This window comes from Magallana gigas, chromosome 5 (genome assembly GCF_963853765.1).
Source record: "Magallana gigas chromosome 5, xbMagGiga1.1, whole genome shotgun sequence".
Classification (NCBI taxonomy): domain Eukaryota; kingdom Metazoa; phylum Mollusca; class Bivalvia; order Ostreida; family Ostreidae; genus Magallana; species Magallana gigas.
The window spans coordinates 34,754,294-34,769,788 of NC_088857.1; the positions used below are offsets into that span (position 1 = coordinate 34,754,294).

The 15,495-nt window shown below is 32.4% G+C and overlaps 1 protein-coding gene across 1 annotated transcript in view; it reads right to left on the reverse strand.

Moving 5' to 3' along the window:
- Nucleotides 1-438: 438 nt before the first annotated feature.
- The window catches only part of LOC105331188 (nuclear receptor ROR-gamma), a gene marked incomplete in the record, with an annotated part of 17,701 nt that continues 2,644 nt past the window's right edge, over nucleotides 439-15,495 (reverse strand). The window contains 7 exon segments of the mRNA XM_066084748.1: nucleotides 439-3,446; nucleotides 3,960-4,190; nucleotides 4,404-4,632; nucleotides 4,752-5,056; nucleotides 5,194-5,766; nucleotides 6,127-6,268; nucleotides 6,650-6,771. Coding sequence (XP_065940820.1) covers nucleotides 3,124-3,446; nucleotides 3,960-4,190; nucleotides 4,404-4,632; nucleotides 4,752-5,056; nucleotides 5,194-5,766; nucleotides 6,127-6,268; nucleotides 6,650-6,771 — 1,925 coding nt within the window.

Below are 15,495 nucleotides of genomic sequence, written 5' to 3' on the forward strand. Positions count from 1 at the left end.
ATTTTCAAAATAAAATATACATGCATGTAGCGGTAACATAACATTGATTTCTTATTTTGAGTATAAGCTCAGTCTTGTCTGCCAGAACCATGAACAAGATGTTATGCCAACTGTTAATCAGAAAAGCAAGGAGCAACATGCGCGGATCCAGAAAATTTTTCCAGGGGGGGGTCCGAAGGATAATTGTGTTTGCCAGGGGGGGTCCGAGGCATATTTTCGCGATAATTTTACTATGTAAATTTAATAAATTTTCATTTTCCAGGGGGGGTCGGGACCCCCCCGACCCCCCCTCTAGATCCGCGCATGAGCAAAATAAAGAATTCTATGAATAAAGCACATTTAGAAAGTACAGAGCAGTAACACTTTAATTTCATTAGCTATACTGCATGTTTTATGTTTTCTCATACTCCATTAATAAACATAACGGAAGACATAAACTTAATTTCTTATATTTTATTCAACACAAACAAACCTATGCCTTTTTGTGCATCAGGTCAAAAAATTGGTACACATAACAATAATATTAAAAAAATAAACAAATATCTATACATCTGTTAAATACTCTTCGAAAAGTGAAAATGTTCAACATTTTAATAACAGAATATTGTAATGCCTTGAGTTTTTTTTTTTCAAATGAAAGAGACTAAACCGAAAATATCCAACTGCAGATGGTACATTTTTTTTAATCCCATTAAGAATTCAAAACGGAGCCCACAACTGTGTAAAAAATCCTTAAATAAAACAACAGATTTTTTTCATACAGTGCAGGTTTAGACGCTGCCTTTGCAAATACCAACAGTTATAATTTAATTATAATTCAAATCAAATTTTCTAAGATCAATATGACTATATTATTTAAGATGAATTTTGATAGAACTACTTTATGAGAATAACTAATAACTGTAATATAACAATCTTCACATGATTTGGTCTGGTCAAACTTTAGAATACATATGCCTTCTAAGTTTCTAACAAAGGAACTCTACCGTTAATATGACTAAGGATATACCATATGTCTGTCCTCGAATTATTATAAAAGAAGTGTACTTAAAATACTTATGTTTAAGATATAAACGAAACCCACGGATGAAGTTTATGAGATGAAATAACGTGCAAAACAGTCAATCCTTCCTATCTAAATAAACCAACAAGGAAATATCCAAGCTTATGTGTAAAGGCACACCATCATATGTCACTTTACAACACAGATGGTAACCCCCCCCCAAATTTTCACAGACTATCTATGCCTAAAGCATCTGAGAAACGGATTAACCAAGATTTTAAAAAAAGACTTTTGAAATTAAAAGCCACAAAGAGTTTGAACCAGCAACCTTGAAGCATTTTAACCTTGTCATACAAATATAATAATATAGATATATACAAATGTACTCGTATGTTATAGCCTAACCATACTTCTTGTAGTCTAGTACATTTTATAAGAATTTATATACTTTTTGTGTACAACAGATTTTAAATTCTAAAAGAAAGAGCAATTATTCTGATAATGAAGCATATTGCATTATAATTTAGATACATGTACATGAATTATATATTAATTCTGATCACAAAAATGTGTCTTTGCTAGCTAGATATTTTAGATTTACTGTAACTATATTACATTTGGCTTTGAATTCTATTTAGTATTTTTGGCAGAATGCAGCTTCTGCTAAATCAAGTACATCGCAAATATCATACACAATGATATATAGACCTGTACATTTGGAAAAACACAAATACAAATCCACGCTAACATGTTGAAAAATCAATTTCCACCAAATATCGCACACACTAAACATTATACGTATACAGTAATTGTTTCCATTTCCCTTTTGAAGTGAGTTTTTTTTGGATTGTGTTTATCTTTCAGGGTTAGAATGGATCAATTTACAGAAATACAAAGCTAGTAAAGACAATTATTTGGTAGCTGATTCAGCATACTCAAAATCACTAGAATTCATAAAGAAATCTCCGAATTGAAGTTTTCCTATTCCTTCTAATACACTGTAGAATAAACTCTCTAATTCAAAGATTAACAGTATATTAATTAAAAATATATTAAAAACAAATCAAATATAAAACAATAATCGTTACATTAACTTAGCATTAATCACATAATATACCCTTTCATAACATAAGAAACAGAGGGTTGTTGTTGTTATGTAATTGCAACTAATAAAATGCCGATTTTTAAAACCACTGCGAATCTCCACATAACCTTCAACAGGCAAAAGCAATTAATTGTGCGCATATTGCTCCAAATTCTTCTTTACTTAGTACTAGTAAAAAGATATACAGTGTTCATATATATTATCTATCATGGTATCATTAATATCTGTGGTCATCAATTTTTGGTAGATTAATTGTTAAAATATATCATTTAATTAGAGGACACATGAATTTGCAAACCAAAGCCCACAGACAGCATTCTTTGTCAAGTCTCCAACTTTGTTAAACATATAATTTTGTGAGTTACCTTAACAACAAAAATTGATAATTAAACAAATATCTATGAAAACCATGGTTTATCTACAGTAATACATGTACAAGTGCATTAAGATAAAACAGAGCTTGTCCCCACAAGACAACAATAAAAGTGGTAACATCACAAACCTCAAATGCACTCAAACAAGTACCGGTATATAACTAGAACTATCAAAATAAGTAAATAGCACTATAAATAAAAAAAACCCAGATGAAATCCTATCAGTAAAATAATTCTAATACATTATCTATCATACTTAAAAGCATGATTTACAAATTTGAATGTTCATGTTCTTAGCTGAATGATACATCAACTTTTTTTCGGGAACTAATTTGTGACAATAAATTTGAACCGATATCCCTCAACTCAAAGAAAACAATGAGACCACTTACAACTGGCTTCTTAAAATCTTATACCTTTTTCTTCAAGAAAGGATTTTAATTCATTATCTTCCACAAATGCAGAAAAATACACTAGGGTAAAAAAAAAATTCACCTCAAGCAGTCGTACGTCAGTTATTGAGGATATCAGGAACAACATTTATACAACAAAGTTACTAGTTTTTCACTTCAAACTACATAATCTATTTCATAAAACACATTAACTGTTACTGCATAAGGACTAAATGTTTTCATGGTTATCTAAACCACTGGACATTTTTCATGGAAGAAGTCCATCTGTGCTTTATGGTTTTCTGCATCATTCTGGTTTTCCTGTACGTCGTGAGAAATACACTCGTACACCAGGGGGTACCGCTTCATGATGGACATGTGCAGGTTTTCCATTCTTCCGTTGACTTTCCTGTTTATCTCAGTAAGTTCACGCATGAAAATAAGTTTGTCCATGTATGCTGAGAAACGATGTGGCTCATCTTTGTGAAACTTGGCAATCAAATACTTCAGGCACTGCACAAGCTTCCACTGAATTGTCTCCACTTTTTCAGGATTCTGCAATGGTGCTCGATCTGCAAGATTGGATTAGACAGAGTTATTTCCCTTTTAAAATTGCTTGCATTGTCAGAGTTACAGATATGTACTGGTAATCACACTAAAAACTGTGTTTCACTTCTAAAGCATTGAAAGTATAAATATAGCTATAATTGCTTTGTCCTTCCTGATTTTATATATTTCATCTTATGTTTCCCAGAAATAAAATAAGGAAGGATACATTGTAGATAGAAGTACATGACAAGTACTGAATAATGATAAAATATCTGACTAACTATCAACAAGTTCTACCATGTATACTGTTTACTGGGAAAATTTTGCCCGTTTCATTATTGCTCCATTCACCTTCATTTCAAGTTGGCAATTTAAAATGAGTCTAATGAAACCCTTAAAATAAGCTCTCTTTGACCAAAAACTTAATAGGGCAAATTTAAAACCAGGCAAAATTCTCTACAACCATGACTGGGTTAATATAACTCATGGCAAAAAAAAAAGGCCTGGATAAAGTGCTTTATGTTGCTGGATTTTACCTCTAAAGGTGATGATGATGGCTTTAAGGACAGCCACCTCTTCGTATGTCAGCTTCAGTCTCTGTAGGGAGGCTGCAAACTCGATACAACGGTCCACAGCCTCAGGCTCTCCAAAGATCATGATGATATCATCCCGGGTCAGCTGAGCCTTGCTGTCTGGGTAGTATATGACCTTCATCTCCGTGTTAATGTGGACGTGCTCTCCCATTAGCCAGTACTCGAAGCGAGCCGCTGAAAGGGAACACAAGTTTTATCTCTTTACTTGTGCTGAAAATCATGCTTTTTAAACTTAGTTTCATGTAATATGTATATGAAGAATGTAAATAAATGTTTCAGGTAATCATAATTGGTGTTTGAAATTCTGTTCTCAATGTAAATACTGGAGCTTAAGGCCTTTTTTTTTGGCTATTTTGTTCCCCTAGCTGATACTAATGACATATTCACCTTTAATGAGAGCCATTTTGTCATCTGTTGGAAGGTCCTCAAATCCTGGAATAATTCGGGCAAATGAAATGTACTTCATAATACCATGCTGTATTTGTTCAATGGCTTTTTTAATCATTTCCATTCTGCCGTCAACATCGATACCTGTGGCCAGGTAAAAACTGTTAAATTCCTCTGTAGATAGCAGTTTTTTCAGTCCAAAGAATTCGTTCTTCATGTCGTATTTCTCCTTTAATTTAAAGAACACAAACCAGGAATGAATGCATGTTATAATTTCATACTTTGTATAGCCAATACCAAAGCTTATGTTATTTTTAAAAAATTTATGAACTGATATCGAAGGCTTACAGAATATTCGGTTTGAAGCTTCTTAATGTAATCTTTGTCAAAGGAATTGATGTACTCGGGATAGATTTGATCCTGGCTCCATACAAGTGTCCAAATCATTTGTTCCATCTCATCTACAGTCATCTCATATTCACTCTGGCTTGATCGCTGCTTTTTAGTCATGGGCACTGTCAAAGCATTCTCTGTTGTTGAGAAGAAACCTGGATCAATGGTGGAGAGCCATGGATCGTCGTCTGGGCGGATTTCCTGTAGCAAGGAACGTCGCTTTTCAGCTATTCTAGCACTCCTTCGTGTGGGAGATTGATCTATATCAACAGAATTAAATATCTTTATATAAAAAAGTTATTCGTTCTTCATATTAACATTGATATGAACATATAAATACATGTATTGCTTTGAGAGTTAAAAGTGATCAATTTTTCATCAAATTGTAATTTCATACCAGGATCATCTTTTGTGACATCTTCCACAGGGGATTTTTCTTGAAGGGAGAGAGTAAGATCTTCCAAGAAGTCAACTGAAGTCTCTGGCTGATCCAAGAAAGAATCGGCCAAATCTTCCATCTTAAACTCAAGCTGCTGTGTCTCAGAATGCAGATATGGGGATGATAAATCTTCAAATAATGAGGTGATGTCCGAGTCGGAAAATGCATCCATCTGATATGGAGCTGGGGACAATGTCATGAAGTTTCCAGGAGATGCAATGAAATCCACACTGCCCTCTGTGGTTTGTGATGAGACACTGGGAATGGAATAATTACTGCTGTGGATGCTGGGTACTGCTGGTGATATGACAGGAGCATCAAACCCCTGGGGTTTAGGGAGGGTGGTATTGACAGGAAGAAGATTGTCTAGTTTGGGGATGGAGGGTGAATGGTCTGTAATGTGTGCTATGGGTGTCGGAGAGGTCTCCAGGCTCGGTGTTTTGTTCACATTTTCTGCTTTTTCTTTCAGCTGTTTAACTTCCAGAATAGTTTTGGTTCGAATGGCTACAGTATAGCGCCCATGTCGCATAGCTGGAATATTAAAAAAAAATATTTTGTCACCCCAGCAAAAGTTAAAAGCAAAACAAGATAATGTTTGTATGTGTCAGCATAGTACGGTAAATCTTTTATGTAGACAGAATACATATTCCCTACATTTGACATCAGCAAAGAGCAAGTAACATTTAAATTCAATCAATCTATTGACCACATAGGTTTTGACAAATACAAAGAACGGTAAAGTGGCCACTGGATCACTTGTTAAAGATCCCAAATGAGTATTTACCTAAGAACTGAGAAGTAAATGTTTGGACAACAATGAGGCAAAAGCTCTTGAATTTAATGAGGTACTTAAAAGGTTTTGTGAAAATTAATATCTTGGGGGGGTCATACCATCTCTTGACATTCCCAGATTAAGACATTTCTGAAGCCTGCAGTATGAGCAGTTTCCTCTTTTTCTGTCGATGATTTTACAATTCTTGTCTTTTGCACACTGATATTTATCCTTTTCCATGACTGCTCGACGGAAGAAAGCCTACAGAAGAAAATATTAATATCCTTACAATGTTATACACTACAAACTTCTTGATTCATCTGAACCAGATTGTTGCCCATATCACCAAATAAAACAGATTTCAAATTCTGTTCTTATTCTTTAAGTTAAGATAGAGGCATCAAACTTGAATTGCTAACTTATCTTCTAAGGGGCTATAATATCTATTATGATTTTTGGGTGTACATGTATGCAATTCAAAGCTGTATAATCAAAAATTAGGTAAATGTATCCCAAATAATGAAATGGGAATCCAAATCAATATTCCACTACTGAAATCAACTTACAATGCACTTTGTACCTTGATAATTTCAGACTACTGTGTGTTCGTGAACATGCATAAATTCCAGATTTAAGCCTAACCTTGCATGCTTCACAAGTGTTGACTCCATAATGGATCCCAGAGGCTTCCCCATCACAAATCCTACAGGGAGGTAACTCCAGGGGTTTGTACATTTTGTCAGTTGTGTCCAGGATTGTTTCCCCTTAAAAAAACAAAATTACATGGTGTTATAAGCTACACAAAATGTTAGGGGTCAGATATAAGTCATGTATTACTTACATCTACCTACTTGATTAAACTACAATATATGTACACACACAGCTCGTTGACAGGAAGGATATCACGTACAGTCATCAAGTAGTGATGATACAGGCCATAGTACAAACTTATAAAGGTACCTCTAAACTAAACATCAGTATTTTGCTGTATTTTCCTTGAAAAAGTAATTATGTTTTTGCCTATATATAAAACCACTTGCCACAAGCAGAACAACAGTAATATGTACTGTGTATGGTAAATTAATTCTAAGGACTAAGGTCCTTGTAACTGTTCAAAAGAAATGTCATATAGGCTGGTAGTAAAAGATGTGTGTCTACTAAACTACATAAGGCGAGAGAAATTTAATTTTTAGTTTTACGGATCCGCCGACCCAATTTTTCCGATTTTGTAAAAAAAAAAATAATGAAAAAAAATTCGTATCTTCGGAAATTTTTCCGGAATTTTCAAGTTTGACCGATCTTAGTTTTAAAATTACTTTATTTTATTTGAAATCTGCAAAACGTTTGACAAAGGGAGCTTTTAAAATCAAGTGTAAGCGTCTCTATAACATGGAGTATTTAAGATGGAGGTCAGCCATGCATGGTTTGGCTTAAAAGTTTTTATGAAAAGCAAAGAAAATATGTCATCCTGAACAAGTTTAGTAAGGTTAATACCAATGATCTTGAAACAAACACAAAGTACACAATGGATAGTGGACAAATTAAACTTAATATTATAAGTTCAAGCAAATAATATGTAATTTTGATTAATAAAAGTTTGCCCCCAGTTTTTTATTTTTTTCATTTTCCCTCCTCCGACCCAAATTTTTTACCAAAAAATCCGTAAAACTAAAAATTAAATTTCTCTCGCCTAAGGCTATACAATCCTCCTTCAGCGAAAAGTCTAGTTGATGTAATGTTTACCTCTGACCTGGAAAAAAAAATCCTGCAGTTGCCTGAATTTTAAGTCTGTCTAGAATCAGAATATCATTGCATTGTTAACATATAGGGTATGGAGACCTCAAAGTTTAAATGAGTGCTATTGGTTTTGCAATGCAATTATATAAAAGCCCTTTCGGGGTCATTTATTTTTGGTACCTATGAACCAAAGAATCCACAGAAGTGTGTCGAATAAACAATGCGTTAACCTGATCAGATACGTTTTACTACTGGCTCCATAAATCTATTTCAAGTCCCTGGATATAATATTTCACCCTATTAATCATTGCTCGACTATGTTTATCAAGCTCTTGAATATCAAACCTTTTTAGAAATCACTCATCTGTAGACATTCAGTCATGTCACTTACTCCTTAAAGCTCTTACTCAAAATATAATACAATGTACAATGTATAATACAATTTCAAATGTCAGCGAAATTATTCACAAAAACATCTCAATCAATCTAGCTTTTATTACTGTATAACCACTCCTTTTAATAATAGTACCATCTGTAAATTGCCCTAATAGTATACACGATGGAAAAGATAAAATTAAAACAGTCATCAAGAATTTTAGAATTTTAAAAGAGAATATTTCATATTCTTAAAAATTGGGTATTTTTAGGCAATGACCCCCCCCCCCCCTTCACCTCAGTCAGTGGATAAAGGTTACTGGTATTGTATTTCAGTTCAATTTATAAACCATTTTTCCTGCCGACCTTTGTACATCAGTACAGAGCTACCGGTAGTAGTACGCATATTTGTCTGATGAAATGCACTTTATTATAAATATTATGCTTCTACTAGGTTAAATATTCCAAAAAAGGTAATGACATTCACCTAAACGAGAAAAAAAAAGTTGGACAGGTGACTTATTTTCATCACAACTATATTTAGAAAACGATGTTAAAATCTGCTGCAATGAAACCTGACAAGGAATATTTTCACATAAAATAAAAGTTGAACAACCTTTGATTTCATTATAATTTATGGAAATCAGTGAGGGTTACGGTCTAATTGTCCCCCGCATAGGTGAATTAGCTTCTGCAAAGCTTACATTGTTATTGCACTTAATTATAAACAGGGCACTGTAGATTTCTAAATAAACGCAACAAATTAATATCCTCGTAAAACTGTGAAAGGCACACCTAGCTAGCAGATTTTAATTGTAAATATTTCGTTTTTATTTTGTTGACATACTTGTAAAGCTATGAAAATTAAACTATGATAAAAATCCTGTGTTTTTGATTTGATGTCCTTGCAATTTGATAAAACACAATGGATTTGCAAAATTGAATACTTCATGGTGAAAAATTTGAATATCCAGTATCAATCATCAAACCAGAAGAATCAGTAACTTAGAGAGAATTATTTTTGTAATTATGGACAAACGTACAGTTTGAAATCAAGTTATAGAGAAGACTTAAGGCAGCCGACAGGGGACACCTCAACATTAATGTGGATAAAAGAACAATATTATCAAAACACTTCCACAGTTTTAATTTTACAATATTTAACAATTTTTGGAAAAGTAAAAATTGTAAACGTTGGGATTTGAACTCATTACTTAGAGATTCATAGTAAATATGTTTTAACTCCTTGCATTAGGCTATTGGGCGAAAATTTTGGGAAAGAAAAATGTTATTAATTTATGACTGATTTTATTGCTTATTTTGATCATCAGAATACCACAATATGGAGGTGTCCCATACCACTCAATCACATTATTAGCGGTACAAAAAAAATTACATGTGGACTTTTATTAATCTCATTACTTAGATATAGAAAATGAATGCATCATGGCCAGTCTTTATTTCAGTGACTTATAATCTTTATATTCAGAATCCTCTAACCTTAATAATCTATATATCAGACCTATGTAGATTACACTTCTTGACAGCATTTACCTGATTAATTGTAAATATATATATATGAGAAAATATTTAATTATTTATCCTTGTTTCAACTTTCCTCAAGCTACGTAGAGTAAACAAATCGCTATTAGCCTAGTTTTGAAAACTGTGTCACTTGAAATACTTCTGATGTCAAGGTCTTTAAAATAATGGATAGTTAGAAGAGAAACATCACAGGATATAGATAGTTAAAGTAGTGATAATAAAATGTGTGTGTTTGTATATGCACAACAAGTAGTTCACAGTTTAAGATTCTGAAGGTAAAACTTGTCAACAATGGGTACACTATGCTAGATATCTTTAACGGTAATATTTTTTACAATAGACACAGCACTCAAATTTTAAATTTAAATTGGAAAAATGATATTGCATTGCATGGATTTGAATGCTTACATATTATATCCATATTTGCCCTTTTTTTATACCCAGTTAAAGTTTATTTTATAAATATATATATATTAAACTGATTCCCTTTCACTTTAATAATAGAAATGTTGCACAGTATTAATGCATTGCATAAACTGCTCAGCATGCACAGATCAGAGCATATTTTGTAAGTAGTTTGCTCAAGTGAATCACATATAATAAACTACTGGAAATTTAATTACATTAAATGAATTAAAAAAGACATTATTTTATTAAGAAAATATTGAAGCAGAACAAGAGTCTTCCGAATGAAGAAATGCATGCCCAATTTTAACAATGGTGCATAAAAATTCCTATATTACATAAAACCAAGACCACTGATAATATTCCATTTGAAACTAGCATCCAACTGAATATAGTTGATCTCCCAATTCAATCAAAGTACTTATTATATTATGTACAATTAAATCATATATGATATCGGCATTTAATTTACGCATTCATAAATCATCAAATGATACAGCATTTGATAAAAAAACCAGTTATTTTATCTATACTAACAGTGCACATGACATGAGAAGATTGTTTGTACTATGAACATGATGAATACAAATAATATGATAAAATCTGCAAAGTCATACTGTATGGCTTATTTAGGGTGTAAATATAGTATTGATTATTTTATATATTTTGAGTTAGTTTTTATAAAATCCTTACTTTCCTATAAATTGCAGCATACAAATAAATGTAGATTTTAAATGAAAAAAAACTCCCTTGGCTTGTTATTACAAGCATAGAATAAGAAGCAATGTGAATATTGTATTACATGTATTGTATAACATAACTATACAGCCAGTATCTACATTATACACCAAAGCGGTAAAATGACAACCTTAGTTATATATTCTAGAATAACTCAGATGAACATTAAAACCTTAAAATTAAACATTTTACCTTAAAAAAGTTGTTTTTCTTGGGTTAACCGGCGAAGTTGTGTTTGCACCAGACCTCACACTACTCAGCTATTTCTTGGAGCATGCGTATTGAGAGATTTCAATTCACGTCTGAAATTGAGGTACTCAAAAGGGTTTTTGATGAAAGTTAAGTTTATGAATTGGAAATTATATGTATGAATTATTTTTATTTTTATTTAGTAGATGATATATACTTTATTAAATATAATTATTAATTACTAAGCAAAAACTCGGTCATGTAAATTTTGGGTATTTCATAATACAACTGACGTCACTGACCCATTTTTATTTGCAAGCTCACTGTACAGAATGTAAACAAATCATGAATATTCATCAATTGTTGTATATCACATGACTGGATTGTAAATATGCATGTTTCAAATGCATCTTAATGTGCAAAACAAAAAGTATGCAAAACTCTTTTGTGAAACCATGTTATTAATACTTATTGTAAATATATAGTTTTATCCTTTAACACGGTACGGAATAAACACAATACAAATCTAATTTTTTTTCATAATCAAAGGTTAATTTTTATTTTGAATCGGTACAGAATTGTGAGTTTCAAAAACTTGTGCATTCTGATGTCTACATGAACATGTGTAATATAATTTATATCTTACTATATCACACTTATCATGCGTATCGTGTATCTTTAGGAATTATACATGACATTGTATAAACTGAGAGATATATATCTAATATTTAACAATAAAAGGGATCAAGGTGGTATGGGACACCTGCCGATATTCATATAGATAAAAGTACATTATTATTAAAATACTTTCACCGGTCAGGCGGTTTAGAATTTTCAAGTTTGACAAAATTTGACCCAAACTATGTTTTAAAATTTTTTGGACAGGTAAAAAATATATAGAAGACACCATTTGGGATTCGAACTGCATGACGACTTATAATTACAGATTGGTGGTGAACGCTCTATAATGTATTACGCTACGCTGTAAGGCAACGATTTCGGGAAATAAAATATTTATATATTTAAGAGTATACTTAATTTTATTGTTTATTTCGTTAGGAAGCACGTCACAATATGAAGGTGTCACATACCACCTTAATTTGCATGCATTAGTATTAAATTATTATTACATTAGATGTGCTTTTCGGGAATAAAAAAAACCCAACAACAAACAACACTGAAAAGTATTCCCTCAGTATGGATCTTGGATATATTGAGGTCACATGGATGATACGGAGCCAATGGTTTGTACTTCAAAGTGGATCGTAAACTCTTGGCTAACGAAGATGGGTTCAGTGTTAATTAAGTGTCGAACTATTCAAACATTAAAGTATTTCTTGTTTTCTTGGTTTTTTTTGTTTTTTGTTTTTTGTTTCGTGATGAAGAAACACATATATATGGGACATAATATTGATACAGATTTTTACCAGTACAATGTATTGGTCCGGGAGAGAGGGGGGGTGTTCCAAGGCATTTTACGGAAATTTGAATTTCCAGGTGCATGGGGGGGGGGGGGTCGAGATCTCGCACGTATGCTACATGTACAATACATCACTTTTACTATAATGATAACGTGTTAGAATCTACATCCTACCGAAATGTCCAAGGTCTTGTTAATGATCTCCGATCCCCAATTACGTTCGATAACTCTGAATTATCGGGATTTTTTTCATTCGTACCATAAATCTACCTTTTATGTGGACAAATTTTATTAGTCTTTTAGTGTTAACACGGTATACGAAGCTATTCAACGAACTGCTTGCATGGCTTAGTGGCTCCACTGAGACATACTACATGAAAGTAAATGGTTCGAGCCATCGGTGCACCGGTGCGATCGGTTTTTTTTTTCTATTTGATCTAACTTGTATATTATATATATTCCATTATATCCATCGTGGACATATTTGCAATAACTTTGTAAAATGCATGGATAACATAAAAAATTCTTTTCATTTAATTTCATTTATAAAGTTTGGAGGATAAATAACATTTTTATGATGAAAAATAATTTGAGGCTGAGAATCATAGCCGAAGTTAGTGGAAATAGCATTCATTCATTGGATTTATATATTACATGACACCATGGCATACTATAAAGAAGATGGGTGAATAAGGCGGGTAAAATGCCCATACGCGGTTGGACAGGCTACTGAAAAATTAAAGTATCAATAAATCTGATGGTTTTTTTTAAAATCATTTAAAACAATATATATTAAACGAATCATTGATTTTAACCTAAAGGAATGTTCAATACTTGGAATATGTTGACTCGAACAGGCGTATACGTATCAAAACCTGCAAATACTATCAGTTTTTAGAACTTCAAGGCAGCATCTTCTATAGAGTGGGTCTGTGCTCAATATTTTTCTCATAGTCTAATTAAGGTCTATTGGAAAACAAACCGATTTCAATCAAAAAAAACGTGGAGATTTGACCCACTATACTAAAAAAAATATCATTTTGTATCCCAACAATTGAGCGTTTTGAAAAAATAATACAAGTCCGGTAGTTCGTGGCCTTAGTCACACATAATATTTAAAAAGCACACTTTCTTGTGTCTGAAATGGCTCAGTGGTTAGAGTACCTGGCATAAGCTAACCATATATATCTAGGGTTTTTATGTTACGGGTTCGATACCACCAAAATTTCCGAAAATTTTTTTTTCTTATTTTTTTTTTAATATATTAAATTGGGGAAAATTAAATTCAAAATTATATTTCTCTACTAAACTTAATGGGCATTTGCGCCATCTTATTCCCCTATCTTCTTTGGGGTAACAATCAGTTTGAATCGAATTTAAATATATATATAGTGGCTCATTAATCGTAATAAACTTAACTTGTTTTCAAAAAATGTTAGTCTTATCAACAAAAATTCTAAAAGTTCAATATTTGCAAATTAGTTAAATATGGGGATTGAACATAAATGTCATGAGCGGTTGAGTTAACAATGACAACTCTTCAAGGCGAGGATCTGGGAATGTCCCACAGGTGCTTGAGGACAGGACCTCCCCCCATCCTTCCCCCACCCCCAAGTATCTAGACCCCGGGACTTTACTTATTTTTTCTTTAAATCATCCTTTTATGACACATTTATAATCTAATGTATACATTCATTGCATAAAATTACTTAAAACACATTTTGAAAAAAAAAAATCGCATCCCCGTTACGTATAAGTGAAGTCCCGGGGGTCTAGATACTTGAGGTGGGGGTGGGGGGGGGGGTCCTGTCCTCAAGCACCTGTGGAATGTTCGGGGTGGGGGTCATCTTTATCAAATTACAGGGTATTGGGGGTGGGGGGGGGGTGGGGTTCTATAATTTTTGACACAATATCAATCTTAACAAAAGAAGGGGGTTTAAAGAATATACATGTATATATGTACATACATGGTATACTGGTGTATACTCAACTCCCACAATTGATTAATCAATATGTAAAAATTTATCTAATATTTGTATGAGAATTAATGCAGATTGGTATTTCGAATATTTACGTTCAATCTAGATATTGAATGATCTTAAATCAATGTAATGTATATCAGAAATATTTTCAAAAATACAGAAAATATACAATTTAATCACGAGACAGACAATCCCATCTGTATGCCCCGAAATTTCATCCACAAAGTTAGATGCACTTTTTGGGGTCGAAAACGAGAACAAATTTTACAGACATTTGCCTTGACCTTCATTCAATATCTACAGAAAAACTGCAAGAGGTTCCGAAAGGGGGGAACAAAACAGCACGTGATTATGAGAAACATTCTATTTTTAAACCAACTTACGTAACATTTCATTCATGAAAAACGTGCGCTTTAATTATATGTAAAAAATTGAATCCTTTTGAAATCATCCCAACCTATAGTCCGAAATATTTAACGTTTTCCTTACTGTTTAAAAAAAAAAATAGAATGGTACTTTGATCCATTTAATATGACAAAAAGTAAATCCTATGATACATGATAAAATTAAAAAAAAAAAAAAAAATCTTGATCAGCTAAGTACCAAATTTAAAGCTATTGATCTAACATAAAATATACATTCAGCAGGTTTTTTTTTTAAAATAAACTTATAGCTGTTGGCTTTTGATCTTGATGTGACTTAATTATAATTGCTGACCAGACTGTTTAATAAACAGTTACCGTTTATTTTTAAAATAAAGAGGCCATTCTAGTATGCAAGTCATGGTCTACATGTGTTTGCATGAAGTCTGTCTGCCAGAAACTTTTTTTTTTAAAGGGGTTCATACAAATTTTACAAAATGGGAAATAGGAGTAGGGGGCATTTCAACTATATTTGTATATCAAAACCCAAAAAATTAACCAAATCTTCGTTACTACTAATCAATGCTAAATCATAAAGTAACATGTCTGGATCATTGATCAAAGCATTTTCTTCCAATTTTTATAAAAGGAAAAAAAAAAACCAATGCTGCCCTCATTTGTTAATCAATATTTAATATAACGGTCAAAAACAGAGCAGATCAATACGTGTTCTAT